At 37.3% G+C, this 19,604-nt stretch overlaps 1 protein-coding gene across 1 annotated transcript in view; it reads right to left on the minus strand.

Moving 5' to 3' along the window:
* Window positions 1-2,191: 2,191 nt before the first annotated feature.
* The window catches only part of LOC115433845 (transmembrane protein FAM155A-like), a 47,018-nt gene continuing 29,605 nt past the window's right edge, over window positions 2,192-19,604 (minus strand). Inside the window, 2 exon segments of the mRNA XM_030155401.1 lie at window positions 2,192-4,047; window positions 7,666-7,837. Coding sequence (XP_030011261.1) covers window positions 3,749-4,047; window positions 7,666-7,837 — 471 coding nt within the window. The 3' untranslated portion in view covers window positions 2,192-3,748.

Below are 19,604 nucleotides of genomic sequence, written 5' to 3' on the forward strand. Positions count from 1 at the left end.
ATAATGATCCAAAAGTGTGTGTGAAGAGGCTTAAAGTTCAAATTAAACACACATAGGATGCCAGCAGCACCTAAGCCCTCTGAAAACCTGAGGAAAACCCTATAAGACTAACTAATACCCCCCTATAATTCTCTCATTTGTGAATTAAGGCCTCAGCTGATACTCAACATGCTCCTGTTTCTTCATCATCCGCTCTACTTCTCTAGCCCACCGCTGTTTTTCCTGCATGTAAAATAATTCATTAATGGTGACATTTAATCAGATTTATTCGCCCAGAAATGTTTACTCCATCACTGTTGGTCTACAGATTAGGGATAGACCATTTATCAGGTAACAGTCACATTTTTATGATTATCACTGTTGGTGTATTTTTTTTTTTTTTTTTAATCCAGAAACTGATCAAATAAATGAATGTAATGAATGAAATGAATGCTCTACTTTGACTTTGATGCAGCCTCCTCATTCTGATTATAGCAGTCACTCAAGCCATGTCCCGCCTACAGTGCAATTTGATTGGTTACGTGCCATGAGTAACAGTGAAACAAGTTAGTAATGCATTTGTCAAGCGGCAAATTTCATTCGTAACCCTCAAAGACCTAAAACTATTTTTGTTGTGACTTCCAAATTCATTTGTATCTGTATTAAACCTAACCATTTCGCATTTTTCAGTGAGAATCAGGTTTTTGCCTTTTTTTTTTTTTTTTTTTTTTTTTTTTTTTATTTACTGATTATGGTGTCAGAGTAAATTCAGAGGTTATAATATCAATACGGAGATAACTGAAGAAAAGGTGACATTCTCACCAAAACATTGCATTAACTGAACATAAAAACAAGCATTTGCAACTGTTTTCTTATGTTAAACTACATGGGTTTTGTTGGTGAATGAGTGTCGCAGAAGACAATGGTGTTTCCATGTTCACAAGGGCCAAATGGGTCATATCTGATTACAATGAAGAACTGAGAAACTGTATTTTACCTGAATTATTTAAATGTATTAATAGGATTAGTGATTAGAAATGTATTAAACATTATAGATCGGTAGATGCTTTTGGTTGCCAGTGGCTGTTTAGGTCTTTGAGGGTTAACAAACCATTAATCACTAATGCGCTCAAAAACACATTTAAATACCAAGGCATCTCATATTAGAATATGTTACCTCCAGAATTTATGTTAATAGGTAAAACCAATCTTAAGAAATCTGTAATCAGTAATGAAACAATGCTAAATTAACCCATAAAGACCCAGAGCTTCTTGAATGTCACCATTAATTTAAATATTATCTTCTGTATTTTGTTTTTTCAGTGCAAATCATGCATTTCCCTATATTTGACTGATCATGTAGATGTTCATAAAAGATCAGATTAAAGTTGAGGGTTATTTTAACAGAAACAGAGAAAACTGAAGAAAAAGTGGCTTTCAGCAAAGATATCATTAACTGAACATAAAATATGTGTTTCCATCCACTGTCGTTGATCCAACTCCTTGGGTTTTTTTTTTTACCAGTGAATCAATGTTGTAGAAGATGACAGTGTTTCCATGTTCACCACTGAGCCTCTGACCGTCCAAATGGGTCATATCTGATGACCGTGAAAAGATGACAAATTGCATTTTACACCAATTATTTACATGTATTAATAGAATTAATCATTCAGAAGTTATTAAACATTTTAGATCAGTAAATGATTTCAGTCAGCCATGGATGTTTGGGACTTTATGGGTTAATGTAACTTTTTTTTTCTGTGTTTTCTAAATGTATAAATTGTAATATTTTTATATTGGGAAGAATAGTCTCTACTTTGGTAGAGACTAAGGAGGATCCTTAAATAAAGAAGAAAGAAAGAAATCAGTTTGCTGCTTTTTAACTTGTGATGTGATTGTACTTTTATACATTTTTCCTCAGATGGTTCCAGTCTCCTAAATTACCCATAATTAGCATCACACTTGGGAAAAATGAATTGATCAGTTCCTACTATGGATATTTTGGTCGTTTAATGCTAGCTAACGTGTAAACGAATGTCATTTGGCATTACTTTAAAGGCTGGTGATTTTCAGTAGTGGATTTTTAACTAGTTTACTACTGGGTGGTGAAACATCAGCTGATTTCAATACTGTGATAGGATTTTGTGAGTAATAGGCCTGGTAGGAACAACTCTGTCCTTCCACTGCCATGTGGATGCAAATCATGACTTAATTTTTGGTAAATGGCTCATTATTATCAGTGTAAACTCCCTGATACATTTATTTATTAATTTCTATGTCCAACCTCTGGTGCCAGATCAGTGCTTTCCTAGTCAAAGAGGGGGAAAAAAAAAGGGGGGGGGGGATCAAAGCTCTTCCTAATCCCTGTGTGACCCGTCCATGTGTGGATGTACACTTACTAGGAGCAGCCATGCAAAAACAGAATAAAATCAGATGGATCAGCCCTTGAAAACTCCTCACACTCCTCACATGCTGACACTAACACAGCCCTTTGCTAGTCTGCGAAAGATAGCGGTTGATCAGCTCATCTAAGGGTGATTTAAGAGTCGACGGATGGTTTGATTGGCTGGTTGACCGGTCGTTCGCACCAGCTCTTTGACACCGAAGCCAAGCCAGTAAAGATGCCAGAAATTAGGACTCTAACACTGGCTTTTTTTTTTTCTCTATTGCTCCAGTATTGGCCTCACTGGACTTCGCACAGCAGAGAGGCACTCGAAGATCTGGTGTTTTGGCTTCAATCAACTGTCTTCTGTTCAGTGGGTAGTGAGTGCACCACTGGGATGTCCCTGCAGTCTCATGTACAACAACTCTGCTGCCTTTCTACACCACTACCACATGAGGTAATCTTTAGAAACCACACACTTTTATCTCGTCCCTCAAAACAGCTGAACTCAGCATCAACTCCTGCAACACCCTGAAATCAAAATAAGCTAAACCGTCACTACCTTTGCACCTGCACCCCTCCTAACTTGCTCAATGGCCCAACAAGTTAGGGGAGAGAGCGAGCCAGTCTCAGAGCACTTAAGGTCCTAAAATATGTAGGCATGTACCGTCGTAGGGGGTTGAGAAAAGGTCTAATTTGACAAAAAAAAAAAAGCTGAACACAGTAAAATATAAGAATCACATATTTTGACCCACATGAATGACATCTGGCTAGTCCCAGCAGGCCCTCAAGTAACATCACATGACAAGGAAGTAAGAATATGCCCGTGCGGTCTAAGGGATGGAGGGGTAGAAGTGAAACCCAGCTGATATGTTAAAACATTCTGGCACCTGAAATACGCATCAAAAAACTGAAAATGGGTGATGAGCGAGAACACATACTTCATCAATGTCCATTTTTCCTCTGACGTGCCATTCATTCACACACCAAAATAAAACATCAGGAACAAGTTGGGAGGGGAGGAAGGGAGGGAGGAAGGAAGGAAAGGAAAGGAAAGGAGGAGGAGGAGGGACATTATGCTAGAAAACATTTGGATGGAATAGAAACAATGAGCAGGTTTCAAGTGGCAAGAGGTCAGTTCTTTAGGGGGTTGGTTCTCAAACATCTCGGTTCGTTCAGTGTCCAGTCCCAGCACCCTTAGCTCCGGTTAAAACTCTCCCACTTCCTGGGGTTGATGGTTCATTGGCGGCAGATTGTAGAGGCATTTCCAGCGTGTCACGCCAGACGTGTCCCTGGCAGCCATGTCATTGTAAAAGCCATAAGGAAACTAAACCTCTTGAGCGACATCATTCTTTACAAGCTTCAGCCTTGATTCAACCCCAAGGTTCACTCCTCATTAGACGCGCTCTCCTCTGGTGAGAAAATGGCAGCCACGCCCACCAACGTCGAATTATGGGAGGCTGAAATGATGATGACAGTGTGTAGGAGGACGAGGGCCAGCAGGCAGATCTTCAGTCGCCCGCTGCACAGTCTTGGGGTGGCGGCAGAGGTGACTGAGGCCCCCTGCGGGTGGCAGGAAGAAGCAGTCCTTTTTAGTGTCCCGCCTGAAGGGTTGTCCATTTTGGAGTCCCATCGGACATCGCAGCACTCCGCCTCACTGTCTGATGAATGATCTCCCAAGAGCCCTGAGAATGAGAAGACAAAAAAAGTGTCAGTGTAATCCTGCTTTAGATTTTAGAACTCAAAGCACATTCACGAAACATCCTGATACATGAATATGGATCGTTGTTTTCAGCAGCGTCATCGACTCGGAACAGCAGTAGCAGCATTATAAAGTTCTTAAGCAGCTCTTTAACCATGACTGCAAACTTGAACCTGGATTTAATTTTCCTATTTTTTGCATTTCTTGACCCTGATGTCTTCGAAGTATGAGGCTCAACTCAACCTTGTCACTTGCACTAGGGGTCGACTGATACAGGTTTTTCAGTGACTCATGTCCAATTATTTAGAGAGGAAGATGGCCGAACAAAAGAAAGTTTGGGCCTGTAAAAGCACTCAAAGTTTTCAACATGCTGTGTCTTATGGAATAGGCTTTTGGCATATTCTTTCTGGTTTTGAGTGTGTGAATTTGTTGTTGGAGTCAAAATTCTGTGAAACAGGAAACAAACTCAATGTTAACCATACATATTTCTGTACACACACCAATAGGACTGTTTTGTGATGATATTTATATGTATACGGTTTCACATTGGGCTTCAGTGGTTACTGTGGTAGACAAAAATCACATCTTTTAGATTATATGTAAAGTTTGGACAATGTTTTGCACCAGAATGCAGGATATTAGCATGAAAAGCAGCACACACATAGAAGAGAATGGACATGACACAGAATGCATGAGCTTCCGATTTAAAAAAATGAATCAAATACAATGAAGTATAGTATGATTATTTCAAACCATTATTTCACTGAATTTTGTGTGATACCAATAGGACTGTGTTTTGTGATGATATTTCTCTATGTACAGTTTCATATTATGTTTTACTGTTTTTTGCGGTACAGAAAAATGACACTTTTTTAACTTTATGTGCAAAGTTTGGACAATGTTTTGCACCTGAATGGAGGATATTAGCATGAAAGCAACACAGACATGGAGGAGAATGGATAACACATTATGTGATAGCTGATCTTGGATGTATTGCTCACATTTAAATGCAGATGTTCATGTTTTCCTTTTTGCATCTGATGAAATAAGAGAAGTACAACAGCAATCTAATAAAAATAACAAATGAGACTGTATTGTTTAAGTAGATGCTTCTGCACCATCTGTAGTGCAGAATAAAACAAATGTATAATGGGGAGCCCCATTATGGCTGCACAGTGACAAGGCTGTGATGCAAATGTATCTGAATTCATTTTTGTTTATTAAACTGCTTTTTATTAAACTGCTGATATTAAACAAGTTGACAAGTTAAGGCTGAATAAAATGAATAAAAATCATCTTGAAATTATTCTTTCTAGATATAGCGACTGTGATTTCAGCTCAGTTTAGAGGGAAGGGTGGAAAAAAATAGCTTGTCCTCTGACTTGAACGTCTACAATGTGAGTAAATTAAACATGAAAATTGCAAAATGCACAAGGCAATATTATAATAAATAATGATCAACCACTTGTTAAACGTAGAAAAAGATGCATACGGAAGAGATCACATAAATAGTCCTAGGTATTTAATCAAAATACATCACTACCAAAAGGTGTGTGGTGTTTTTTTTGTTTTGTTTTTCAGGCTATTATAGTTAACACAATGTAAGACTAAAACTAGAAGTGGAAAAGTAATCTAAATCCTATTTTTTTATATGATAAAAATATATAAATGAATCGGCAAAGCAACAGAATGTTAATTGAACTGTGGGTAAAATTAGCTTCATTTTTATTTTAGCTATGATGCTATACCTGTCCAAATAAAAGGATCCAAAAAAATAATTACACATGATGCACAATATGAGAGCTTTAGTAAATAATATGTCATGTATTCTTTCATCCTCCCTTTGAGTTTCTAAAGAGCGAAGTTTTCATCATAAAATCAGTGACGTACTTACACCTTGAAACTAAAAATAATTCAATAACTGAAGGACTGAATAAAAATATAAGAAAAATACAAAATATAACTATATAATTCTACTGCAGCATTATACAACCACAGATAACAGGGTAATGGTACTTCAGTATAGAGAGGATGATAATATAGTTGAAGGATGTCTACGAAGTTCTTCTAAAATCACAAAAGCACTGATAAATGAACAGTATGATATATTAGATATGGTATTGAATATTGGTCCAATTGTGAGGATTAAAAATGATCTGTGCACCTAAAAGAAGCTTAAAAACAGCTGAGTGAAAAGGGATCTTTCAATAACACTAATCTAATTAGCAGTGAATTGGTCGATTGCAGCACAGTGATGGTTATCTTGTCAACAAAGGCCCTCCTTTTGGCCACCCTTCCATCCTGGAGATGGATGAAACCCTTGATCACAAGGACTAGACACAGTGACCCTCATCTGAACTCAAATTAAAGACTGTGACCATACAGGGAGTGATGCATCGCTGCATCAGTTGATGACTCTGGATGTCTTACTTGCCAATGTGTAAATAGAGCCGTTATCTGGGTGGGGGGAAGCCACAGTGCTGAGTGAAAACCCACTCACTGAACTGAAGCTGGGGGAGAAAAAGCAGCGATGGATGATGAGAGCAGATTTAGGTCTCTGGTGGATAAAGCTTAGCTAGAAAGTTTACACCAACACAGATCTCTGCGCAAGATGAAGTCAGGATTAAGCCACTAAACATGCAGCTCACAAATATTTTGACAATTATTCAAGTGGAAGATAATCATGTTGCATGGACAGAAAATATTGTTGTATTTATTGTTGTATATATAAATTGTTGTATTTATTAAGGGAAACACACAAAAAAGTCAAAAACCAAGGAAATTATGCTTCTCTGTTTCTTTAAAATAAAAATTAATCTTAAAAAGTACCCAAAAAAGGCCCAAATTTCAGCAAACAACTACAAGCAACAAGCACAATTATTTGTGACAGACTTAAAACACTTAAAATAAAACAAACTGCCTTGTTTCTCTGTTGCTAATATTGGGCAAACCAAAATATTAGCTTTTTACAGGTTAAATTCTGCTGAATGCAAGCTAAAGATCTTCTGAAAATAATTAGATATTCATGAAAACAGACTGCAAGATTATGTCTTTTTAGGGAAAAAATAAGACTCGTTTCTCATTACCGAGGCTTTTTTAAGTTTGTGTAAATTCCTGTTTTGTTGCATAAACGGCTCATAACAAGGTGGAAGAACTTGTGGTCGGTCCATATGACGTGTTTGTTGGTGCAGAGCCAGCTGATGCTCCTCTGAGGGAGACTGCTTAGAGTTTAATATGAAATAAACTGCAGTAAATATTGACAGACAGGCTAAATTTGATTTGTCAATGCATTGTTGAATGTCCTTCTGTGAGCTCAGCTATGCAACCTCAGACCACTAGGTGTCATCAGAAAACCTTTAAAAGCACCTCTGTTTTCCTGGAGGAATACCACATCCAGACAGCATTAATATGGAGAAACACATTGTGAATCAATTAATACTGTACGCACCTTCATGAAAAGCTTTTCACTAAGACAAATCACATTAGCAGGTTTTCTCTGAAGCAGTGGAATTATGCACAGCCACATAAACACCCACGCCTGTAAACATCAGTGGCAGTCATCTGTTGTAAACAGGAAGTAACATCCGGTCTGTTATGTTACCTGTGCAGATGAAGCTGGGGCTGCCGCCATGGATCAGGTCATCATTATCAGGCAGAATGAACGGGCAGCTCTGTTGGACCTCCAGGCAGTACTGGTGGCATGGTACCTTCCTCGGACAAGACTGCAGGGTGTTAGGGAAATAGTGGGCACACAGCCAGGGCTTGTAGGCCGTCTGAGGGGCAGAGAACAGAGAGGGGATGTTAGGAATACTGGACATGCTGGTTCAGGGTCCAGCTGAGGGTTAGTAGGAGTTGTTTGTGCTGGCTTTTTAGAAAACACACACGTACAAGTCATCTTTTTCTTTCAGTAATGCAAGTACCTGCATGTGAGTATCAGATGGGAAACTGATGGTAGTAAGCATTGAAACAAGGGAGTACTTTCCATACAGTACCCATCTCAAACAATAGCCTAATGCAAACTAGATCTGTGATTACCTTGAATCTGTTTTATATTCATATTTGTTCAACACTATTCATATGGTATCCTGGATGTAAATTACCTGTAATCTAGCATAGTTACATGTTGTATTACTCTTACATAGATGTTCATCAGTATGCATTGTCACTATAGAATGAACATACAAAGGAAAATAATGAAAATGATAAGCTTGTACTCCATGTATAGAGAAACAATGTGCAAACTATAGCATGTTTTCATACCCAGAAACAACAGACAGAGCATTTACAAAGCACATGATTTTAATTATCACTTCTATCATTAAAAATATTAATAATAACGAAACGTAGCTGCTGTTGCCTGCAGCGCATCACCAAATTTATATCAGTAAGTTGCTTTGTTTTTCTTGTGACAACAAAACAGCGGTAAGCTCTTCATTGTTTTACATTAGGCTCCAAGAAAGTTTATTTTCTGATATTTGGAAGTGAATAGAATTTATGGAATTGTGGTGCCAGGCTATGATGTTGATGGCGACAATTCATGCATGTCAGTATCTTTTATTAAAGTGAATTAATGATGAATCACCCGTCTGCATGAATCACACATCAATAATAGCCCAGTTTTACATATGGCCTATGATGATGAAGACAAAAAGAAAATCAAAACACAAGGGAACCCCCCCCCCCCGAACTTGATAAATCATGTTTACTAGGAGTTTTGTCTACAGTTGGTTGCAGTTTACAGAGCCACTGTCCAATCAATCAGTGTGCATTAGTGTGCAAATACTGTTGGGTTATTATTAGCTTATTATGTTAGATTAATCAGGAAACACAGTTTATCCAAAAACTCAAATGTGAAGTGGTTTGGTATGTTTGGCAGGTGAGAACAATACTATTCAACATGAAGTGGCAGTAAGCAGCATCACCAAATGCATATCTCTAAGAAGTGAAATTCAGTTTAGTTCACTGACAGGCAGAATAGTAATGCAAAATACACAGACTTATGTGTATAAGGAGACAGATGGTGACATAGAATAGCCAAAGCCTGAAGCTTGGAAAGCTTAGCAAAACAAAATGAACCAAGGGCAAACTGCAGTCTGGATTCATTCTCATTTTTTCCGGTATTTTTTGTGTGCTTTTTACTGGGATTAACACAAGAGAAGGGAAATTACAGCAAAAAGCTCACACAAGCCATCACACTGAGACTTTAATCGGATTTGTTTAGACCACCCTTGCTCCCAGAATCTCCAACCTGGTGAGATGAAAAGTCATAACAACCATCCAACAAATACTGTATAATAAATGCATGTGAGTTTCTCTATATGGACTGGTTTACTTGGAAATGTGTTTACACAGCCGCACAAAAAGCCAGGCTTAAGTTAATACAAAGAACCACAAATTAAACACAGGATGAACTCTGACAGGAGAGGAATATAGGAAGAAAAAAAACAAACTTTAAAACTACTCAAACAGTGATCTCTATAGTATGACTGTCAGGATAATTAAGTTTTAGTTGATAACTGTCACACAAATAATTGCAGAGAACAACTTAATTGTCTTTTTCGGTTAATTTTAAACCATCAGTCTTGAATGAGCCAACAGTAGATCACTTATACACACACACACATACACACACATAACATGCTCATTGGCAATGAAGGCTGGTGCACGAATAATATTGTATTTCTGTCTGCATTTTAGGCTTAATAAACAAAGATTGCAAAAGGCTGATATGACAAACTTAAATAGAAAAAAACCTATGGTTAAATATACGAAGAAATGACTGATATTGACAGAGACCAGTCGAAGAGAGGAGATTTGAATGAGATTGAAACCACTGGAAGAGCACCAGTCGGATCACAAATGGTGAAAATGATGGAACAAAGTGATAAAATATGATATTTGTGTTCACTTCATCCAGGGGGTGATTGGAGGTAATTATCATGATTATGCAAAGTAATTACAGTTGGCTTAATGGAGACGATGATGGGACATTTTACAAGCTTTAAAACAGAGGTCTCAAACATGCAGCCCGAGGGCTAAATCCGGCCCGCCAAAGGGTCCAGTCTGGCCCCTGGGATGAATTTGTGAAATGCAAAAATTACACTGAAGATATTAATCGTTTTAGTTCCAGTTCCACAAACAGACCAATTTAATCTCAAGTGAGTCAGATCAGTAAAATACTATCATAATAACCTATAAATACTCACAACTCCAAATGTTTCTCTTCATAAACGTAAACATTTTCATGTCATTTGACTATATTTACACTAAAACAAACTATCATTTCACAAAAAATGTGAATAACCTGAACAAATATGGATATTTTGAAATGTCTGAAGCACAACTTTCCCAATATTCTGCCTGTTATTAAATGTTTGTGTATTTGTTGATCCACTGTGATCTGTGAGTTGTAATTTACATGTGTAAATGATAAACTGAGACATAATATTGTTAAAATTGCACTTAGTTTTCTTAAGAAATTTCAGTTTGTTCATGTTATACACATTGTTTTAAAGGATGGTAGATGTAAACATTTTCATCGCATAATTTTACTTTTTTCACTCTAAAACATAGAGGAAAGTTTGGAGTTGACATTATTTATATATTATGTTATTTTACTGGTACGGGCCACTTCAGATTAAATTTGGCTTAATGTGGCCCCTGAACTAAAATGAGTTTGACACCCCTGCTTTAAAATAACTTAAAACAGTTTAACAACTCAGTAACTTACATATTGCATTTTAGATTAAATATTCACTGCAATCTAAACTGGTTGTCAATGCATTTTTGCATCTTAACTTAGATGACTTGTTAAAGAACTACAATGTTAAAATAAGCTTCCAAGTTGCTTCCATGCATTCTTTTTTAATGATTTATGAGCCTAAAATTTTAGTTTTCAACCAATTTTTCATTATTTGGGGAAGATGTCGGTGTGGTATAGCCCTACAAACTTCAAAACTGCTTCAAAAGGTACAAAAAAAAATCCTTGATGAAATCTATCATCTCACATTAATGAGTATTGAAGTAAGTACAAGTACAAACATTGAATAGAAAAATCAGCTTCATGGTGGTGTAACTTTAATTTAATCCATTTTTTTGCAGTTACACGTCAGCTTAAATGACTAAATCAGTGGCTCGTGACCCCATTTTAACATCGCAAATTTGTGGCGATCCCTGACAATCAAAACGGAGACTTTTTTTTATTTTTTTGTTAAAATTAATTTGTTCTTGATCATGTAATAGTTTGCTGTACTATATTGCAAATAAATGTTAATTTTAGATGACATTTAGTCTATATAATGTATATTATGGACGGAGGCAGAAAAGCCAGGTGGATATTGCTGCACAAAGTGAGAATTTTATTTTCCTTGGTCAGGATATGTACAGTCAGTCCAGCTTGGATTTACAAGGCTGACAATTAATACTGAACAAACAAGAACTCAAACTATGAATTATGAAAGAGCTGCAGCATCTGAAACCAACCACAATGAACATTTGACAGATAAACAGAACCACAGTGCTTCAGTTTCAGCTTCACAGTTTGTCTTTTATGTATTGTGATTGTCCCTCTCAACTCACCATATATTTTTTATTAGTAAGTTTTTATTTTTATCAATTGCTAGAAATTTCAGGCGACCCCATTTGAATTCCAGGTGTCCCCACGTGGGGTCCCGTCCCCAAGGTTGAAAAACACTGGACTAAATTCTCACTTGCTGCTTAATATATCCAACCAGTGACAGGTACTGTTGCAATGAAATGATCAACAATATGCAGAAATGTCTGTTCAAAAGTAAAACAAATATAAAGCTAACGTTAATAAAAGAGCTTTAAAGGTGCTAATAGATGTTACTTTTTGACATAGTTTCCACTTTTCCAGGCTTCATGCTAGGCAAAGTTCTGCTAACTAACTGCACACATAACACCTCGATGTCACATTGTGTCATCAGACGTGGCATGTTTGAGACATGCACATCACAGCCATGTCTCATTATGTGCAACCTACACAAGGTTACTCCTTTGTCACCACCAACAAACCGGACCATCACAGCTGCACCAATCCATCAACCGCCTCTGCTGTTACTACGTGAACTGAACAGAAATGTATTGTGTCAGAGAAGAATGGAAAATGTGCCCCTTAAACATATAATAAATATACCGCTAGTAAGTTATCAGTGGTCTTAAGAAAGCCATTTGACTGGTTGACACGTTTTAAGTGGTGGATGTAAAACAGGAATGAACTAAAGACAAAACGGCCTGTACAAAAATAAGAAAATTTAACTCATTATTGGGTTAAATGTCTTATTTCAAGTAAAATTATCTGCCAGTGCAGTAAGAAAATTGCACTTATCAAGTTTTCTTAAAATAAGAAAAGATTATCTAAGGATTTTAGACTGCTAACGTTCTTATTTTAAGCAGAATATACTAGTTTCAAGTTTTCATAGTAAGATTTTTATGGTCTTATAAAGATGTAATAAATCAATATATACAGTATATATAGGCGAAACTTCACAAAAAAGTTCAAATGTCTTGAGGGTAAACAGTTACTGTGTCCAACATACTCATCCCCCAACAATGGAGCTTGTTTTGTGATAAATATTGCTTAAAATTAGTTGTAATATCTAAGTGGGGTAGCTCAAGATGAAAATTCTTGGAACAAGTCAAATAATCTTAACAAGATTCAGTCTCAATAAGTAAATACATCTAAAAAATATATATATATTTCAAGATAGATAAACTGACTTGAATTTAGAACATTTAAGTTGGAATTTCCTTTTTTGCAGTACAAACCATCTGCAGGAACAGAGCAGGTAGTAAGATACAGAAATGTTCCAAATTATCAGTATAATCCACCTAAACTATAAACTGAAAGAACAAAATTTGCATCGTGTTTGCAGGAAAGAAAGACACGATATGATGGAGAAAAGCTCTATTTGCAAGCACATACAAATATTTTTTCTAAAATATCTGGTAGTTTTAACCAGATTTTAAAATTCTTACAAATTCTTAAAATGCATGTTTTCGTAATGCACCATAGTTCCATTATTTTAATATCACAAAAAATAGAATTGAAAGAGGTTTAAAAAACTGAGGCTCCAACAAGGTTATTCTGCAAATTAGAATCCTTGAAAAACAGGAAAAAAGAATTTGTATTTTATATGACACTGCATCACACTTCTTCTGAAATGTCTTGTCAATCATTGCTTCTTTTATTTGTGCTTCATTAACTGTTTATCAGGCAAATGATTATTTTTGGTAATTTCCACATAAATTACAAGACAGTGACAGTTACAGTGAGTCAACAATCTCAGGTCCAATGTGGTCTACAGGGTCTGTAAGGTCCACCTCTGCATGGACAGTGAGTGGACCTGCTTTGTTAGGTACCATGAAGTAATGGTACTAATGTAAGGAAAGATGTTCAAAGGGATCATGTGGATGTGGACAGGTGTGTGGATCAGCACTGATGTTGGGTTAATATTAGAAAAGTCACGTTCTAATGTTATCAAATACATGTTCCTTTCAGATTACATGGGTTTTTCTTTAATTTTTATGCCACTTATGGGTAAGGAACCAAATATGGTAACTTCACTGATCTTGACCCAATCCCAATTCACCCCTTACCCCTACCCCTTGGCTCTTCCCTTGCACTTGACACTACCCCTTGAAACGGAGCTGCAAGGCATAGGGGTTGAAACATTCCCCTATGAAATGGGACAACCCTTCACGACCTGTTACGTCATCAGCGGTCATCGATGCCACTATTAACAGATGCAAAAACTTTGTTTCCGAAAGAATTTCTCATGCTGTCAGTAGCTGCAACCATCTCTGTTGGTGGGCTTTGATCATTATTTTGAGGCCATCAGCTATAAACCACAGAAATGCAATCTACAACACATTGAAATGGCATTAAACTGTCGATCAAATGATTAAGTTGTTTATGAAGAAAATACGTACATTTGTGTGTTTCTTTCATCACACTGCTGCACTTTTTGGCTGTGTTTACCTCCATCTCGCCAATGATTCGAACAGAATTATGGGAAATTTCTCCTACCCCTCCGTTCATAGTGTGGTCCTGGAAATTCTGCGTTTCGAGGGATATACAGCCCTCCGCCTTAGCCCCTCCCCTCTGACTAATTGAGAATCAGAACAACACTACCCCTTCATGTGTACGCGCAAAACGGAGGGGTAGAGGTAAGGGTAAGGGGGAGGGCCAAGGGGTGAATTGGGATTCAGCCCTTGGTTTTCTACATAACAATAAAAAATTTGGAAAAATTTCACTAAGTCTTGTTATGTCTTCCAATAACACACTAAGGTTGAGATGATGAATTTCAGAGTATTTCTACAAGTGCCCTATAAAGGGTTAACTGTAGTTCAGTGATGTCAACACTATTAAAAAAAAAAGTATGAAAACAGGTTAAAAAAAGACCCAAAACTGCTGCTGCACTGACGTTATCATGCAAATCAGCCACTGTGTCTAATCAGAGGCCAAAAATGGAGCCCGCAAAGTAAAAACCTAAAGAGAAAGATGTCAAAGGAGAGAGCGCACTGCACACACACACTTAATTATCCCTTGTTTTATTTAACCACAGAGGAGCATCTCTGGCTTGGAGGTGGGATAACAAACTGTCATTGTGGTTTTCAAACAGACTCCTCCTGTCAGTGATGTTTGGTTAAATTACACTTAGAAACTCCTGCTGGCTACAAAGGTAAATCTTCTGCCCCATAACTACAACCTCCTGTGCATTGTCAAATCACATGGGGTCTTATTTGTTTCCTGTTTAGACAGACATACAGAGATAACAAACACTGCAAAGGCAATTATAATAATTATAATAATCTGATTAACGTGATGGTGATGAGAATGATAATGATGAGAGCAGTGTGGGTCTGGATGTTTTCTTTTTTTTTTTTTTTTTTTTACATATGTGTGTGTGTTTTGTAAAAATCAAAGTTATACCAGACACGTAATATGACTTCATGCTCATGAAACACACATTATGGGTTAAATCCTCCGTGCTACCTAAACTGCTTTCCAGGAAATGTGCTTGTGTTTCCAAACAGAGTCTGGTTTGATGGCACTTCTGTCTCTGTTTTAATCCAGGTTACTGTGGATACACTCTGTCCTAATGCACATGTTAATTCTAGCCGTGGCAGCTACCTCTCTTTCTATGTTAGAGGGTAATTTGGATGAATCTCACTGACAGTTGAATTCCCATGATCCTCTGCTTTTGGCAGCTGTGCTCTCCCTGTAGAGGGTCTCTAAGGCTGAATGGAAAATCTAGCTGTGGGCAAAGATAAAATCACTCCATCACTGATTACATTTGTGTTTTTAAGGGTAATCTGTCAGAGTGTGAGGTGTTAAATGCATGACGACTTCCTGTTTGCACAAATGCTGTTGTTTAATTTAAGATGATTTAGCATAAATTCTTGCCAGTGGTGAGATAATCCATGTAGGGATGCCGCAGCTATCAAAAGAGAACCAAAACAATACGATCGCAGTCAGACAGGAAATCTGGGTCCTCCTGAAGATGTATGCTGGCAGTTGCCACGGTAACGGCTTTTTCTGCTTTTCATTAGAGCTCAATGGGTACTGCCCCACACTCTCTCTCTCTCTCTCTCTCTCTCTCTCTCTCTCTCTCTCTCTCTCTCTCCTCTCTCTCTCTCTCTCTCTCTCTCTCTCTCTCTCTCTCTCTCTCTCTCTCTCTCTCTCTCTCTCTCTCTCTCTCTCTCTCTCTCTCTCTCTCTCTCTCTCTCTCTCTCTCTCTCTCTCTCTCTCTCTCTCTCTCTCTCTCTCTCTCTCTCTCTCTCTCTCTCTCTCTCTCTCTGTGGTTTTCTGCTTGTGTGTGTGTCTGTGTGCATATAAGTACAGGTTTAAGCGTGCCTCCCGGTCTGTGTGTGAAAACACATGTGTGCGTACGTGTGCTCAGCGTGAAAAGGGAAGCGTACGGACAGCAAATCAAGTTAGTCAGGAAGCAGGCCTAGAGTCTGATTCGATCAGTCTAATGTGTGATCAGTGTGAATGGGAACCTGGCACTCAAAAAGCCTCTGTCGCCATGCAGCTTAGTCTGCTTCAAACAATGTACTGAAGCCCAGAGACACAGACAGGAAACACACCAAGCTGGCAACCGTTCCCACCACGGCTTTATTCCTGCAGCTCATTTCAGCCCCCGTCTGGTTAATTTGCACACACAACGTGCAAAACACTGCTCACCCCACTGTATTTTACATCTGTCAGTAAAAAAGAAGCTGATATGCCGGATCTACGTTTATTTTTCTCTCCCAGTCCTTACATGATCATGTTTTAAAGCCTAAAAAATTAAGATTCATATGCTGACGCTCTGGCAGATAAGTGTCAGCAGCACTGGCATGTGAATCTCACCACAGTGATTACTATTATATAAGAAGAAAACTGCATCTTTTCAGTTTTTAACAGGTCCATTTATAGTCCGATGAAAGCTTCTACACCAGGAAGAAAACACCCTTCGCATTTTTACTTAGATAGCAAAGAGAGCAACTCTTTTTTTCAACACAAAATTGTCATGTTTGCCTAAACGCAGAGCAACAAATGTGATCTGAAGATGATGTTATTGATGCTTCTACATGGTGCTTCTGCATGATCAGGTTGAAACTGTGCACCTGATGGCTTCAGACAAGGGTTTTTACCTTTGCACTGTTTGTTAGCTCTGAAAACATTTAGAATATGTATATCCTATAAGGACATTTATTTATTCTGTTTAGGATCAGCTTAAAACACTACTTATTCAATCCCTTGTTAAAACCTGATTTCTAAAGTCTTGCATATCCATATCCATTTCTATATTTGGTTTGCACTTTGCCAGTGCTATAAATGGCATCCTTAACTATTCCACTTCTGGAAAAAGGGTAAAAGTTATCTTTGTTGTTTGGCTAGTTCTTCAATGCTGATCACCGTCATGGGGCATTTGCAAAATAGTGTCAGGAGTGAGACTGTTTGGATAGAACATACAGTATTAAAATGATTAAATGCTACATTAAAAGATATGTGTCTCTGTCAAAACTTGCTAGAAGGTTGTGGTTGTTTTAATAATAATATAATAATACGTTTTATTTGGTTTCAAGTCACCCAAGGTCACCTTACAGACAATAAAAACCTAGAGAGGAGGCGTTTCAAAGTGATAAAACACAGATAGAGGAAGGAAGGAGAATGACAAGCCACTGCACAATGGATATATTCACTCTTATTCCAGCAGAGTTCTTCCACTTCCACTGTCCTATAAACCATACTTTCATCATCATCACCACAATATAAACCACTTCTACAAACACAACACAAAAGTCTGTAATGCAATAAATGTAATTTCCTGATATGTACCAATACCCAGTTTCTATGACGGGATGGATGGATATGATGGAAATAACTATTTAAGTGGTTTTCCAGACATTCGTGTTTATTTCAAATTTAGAAGAAAATTTAGTTTAAGTTGTTGTAGATACATCATCTTGTTTTAAAAAAAATTCTGTTTAATAGTTGGAGTTCTCACAATTTGTTCAGTAAAACCTAGTATGACATTTATTTCATTTAATTATTCAGGCTATTGAATATTTGGACTCTTATAATTTTAGATAATAGACATAAATGCTGCTTCAAATGATGTACTGAAGCTGCAGTCACAGTATTTTGTCTGAATCAGCAGGTAATGAATTGAATGTCCAATAAAGAGACGGGGAGAATCATTAAGCGCCTTTAGTGCTAAAAAAATATATAAATTAGCAAACCACAGAGAAAGAAATGTCTCGATTATGACGCTGATGTGATGACCGTCATTTAATCCTGCAGAATAGCCGCTCAGCTTCAGGGGGATTCATGGCTCAGCCCAGTGGATAACACAACCCCTGTGACTGGTGTGTTGTAAAAGTGGGTCAGTTTTGGTCATTCCAGCAGCATCCAGCCGTTCACAGGAAGCAGCCGTCTCAGGCTGACAGCTCCAGTAAATCTGACATGCAAAGCAGCTCGTCCTCCACTCTGCTTCACCCTGGTGCAGGGCTTCCCCTCACCGTTCACATGCCTGTCAACTGACACACAGAGGTCTGTAGCAGAGCTTGTCTGCAGACAAGAGGAACCACTGAGCTGCACAAAAATATAAGTGTTTGCTCAATATTCATTCAGAAGCAGCGCACACGGCTGCAGGGAAATTACCACCATGACCAAAGAAAACGTCAAATATGCAGTAAGAGAATCACTCTGCCAATTTCTGCCCCTTTAGACACAAGTTAGCGTTGAAAAGTATAAAGAGTTTGAGATTTTAGCCCTGATGTTTCAAGGTCTAACACTGAAACACAAAGATGTCAAAGGGTTGGTTTCATAAAGCTGGGCCTTGACTAAGACTGGGATCAAACTGAGGCACATTTCACAGATAAATGCTGCACAACACTGTTTAGTTCTTGACTAGCTTTGCTTTGAATTCTAGGGAAATTAAAGACAGTTTCCAAGCTTACCTTAGTTCACTTTGATGGAAAGCCTTTTCATTTTTTCTGTTGTACTGGATCATTTTACTTGTAAAATCATCCACAGTTCACTTAGTCCACCTAAACAAGTAGAAAGTTGAACTGAACTAAATAGACACTGAACACTATCAGACAAAATTAAAAATGGTCTTTGTGTTTGCATTTTAGACTTTGTAAATAAATATTATACAAAGCAGATTTGATACAAACAATAATAGAGGAATAATAACTATACAAAGTAAGGACTGATAATGACAGATCCCAATAGATTAAGCACAAGATGACATCAGTAAAAAGCGTCAGACAAATTTGCATCTGTGGAAAATGATTTGGACATACTGATGAAATGTGACGTGAATGACAAAAAAAATGAAAATTATCTCTTCATCCTCAACTGTCATACAAATAACTGTGGATTAGAGGTAGACCAATGAATCAGCCAGCCAATATACTGGGGCTGATATCTTGTTTTTTTTCAATATTGGCTATCGGCTTCAATAAATGTGAAAAGAATATTATGTGTATATGCATTAATAATTTCATGTATATTGCTGCATAAAAATCTTAATTATCTGAGTGTTTCAATTGTATTTTATGGTCAATGTGCTTTTAAAAAAGTCTGCCTTAAATATTGACCTCAAAAATCGGCTGTAGATATCAGCCATTGGCTGACCAAATTTGAAAAAATCGGCATCGGCCTAGAAAAACCCATATCGGTCGACCTCTACTATGGATATCATTGTCTGTTCTCTTACTTGTAGATCATCACTGTATATGTCCCATTAACCTGATGAAACAAGTAACATGTTTACAAAGCCGAAAATACAAACAGAATTTTGTTTTTCTTTTACCAGGCGTAAGTTCTTTATGGAAAAAAAGTTAACATTGACACATATTAAATGAATTTGTTTGCTTTATGTTAATTAAAAATAGAACATGGCAGATACTGAAATGATGTGACTTTAATATAGAAAACCAATAATGAAATATATTGATCTTATTGTCATTAAAAGAGCACCAGTCAAACATTGGAAAATAATGTAGGTACAAGGTCCACTT

This window comes from Sphaeramia orbicularis, chromosome 2, assembly GCF_902148855.1.
Source record: "Sphaeramia orbicularis chromosome 2, fSphaOr1.1, whole genome shotgun sequence".
Classification (NCBI taxonomy): Eukaryota; Metazoa; Chordata; class Actinopteri; order Kurtiformes; family Apogonidae; genus Sphaeramia; species Sphaeramia orbicularis.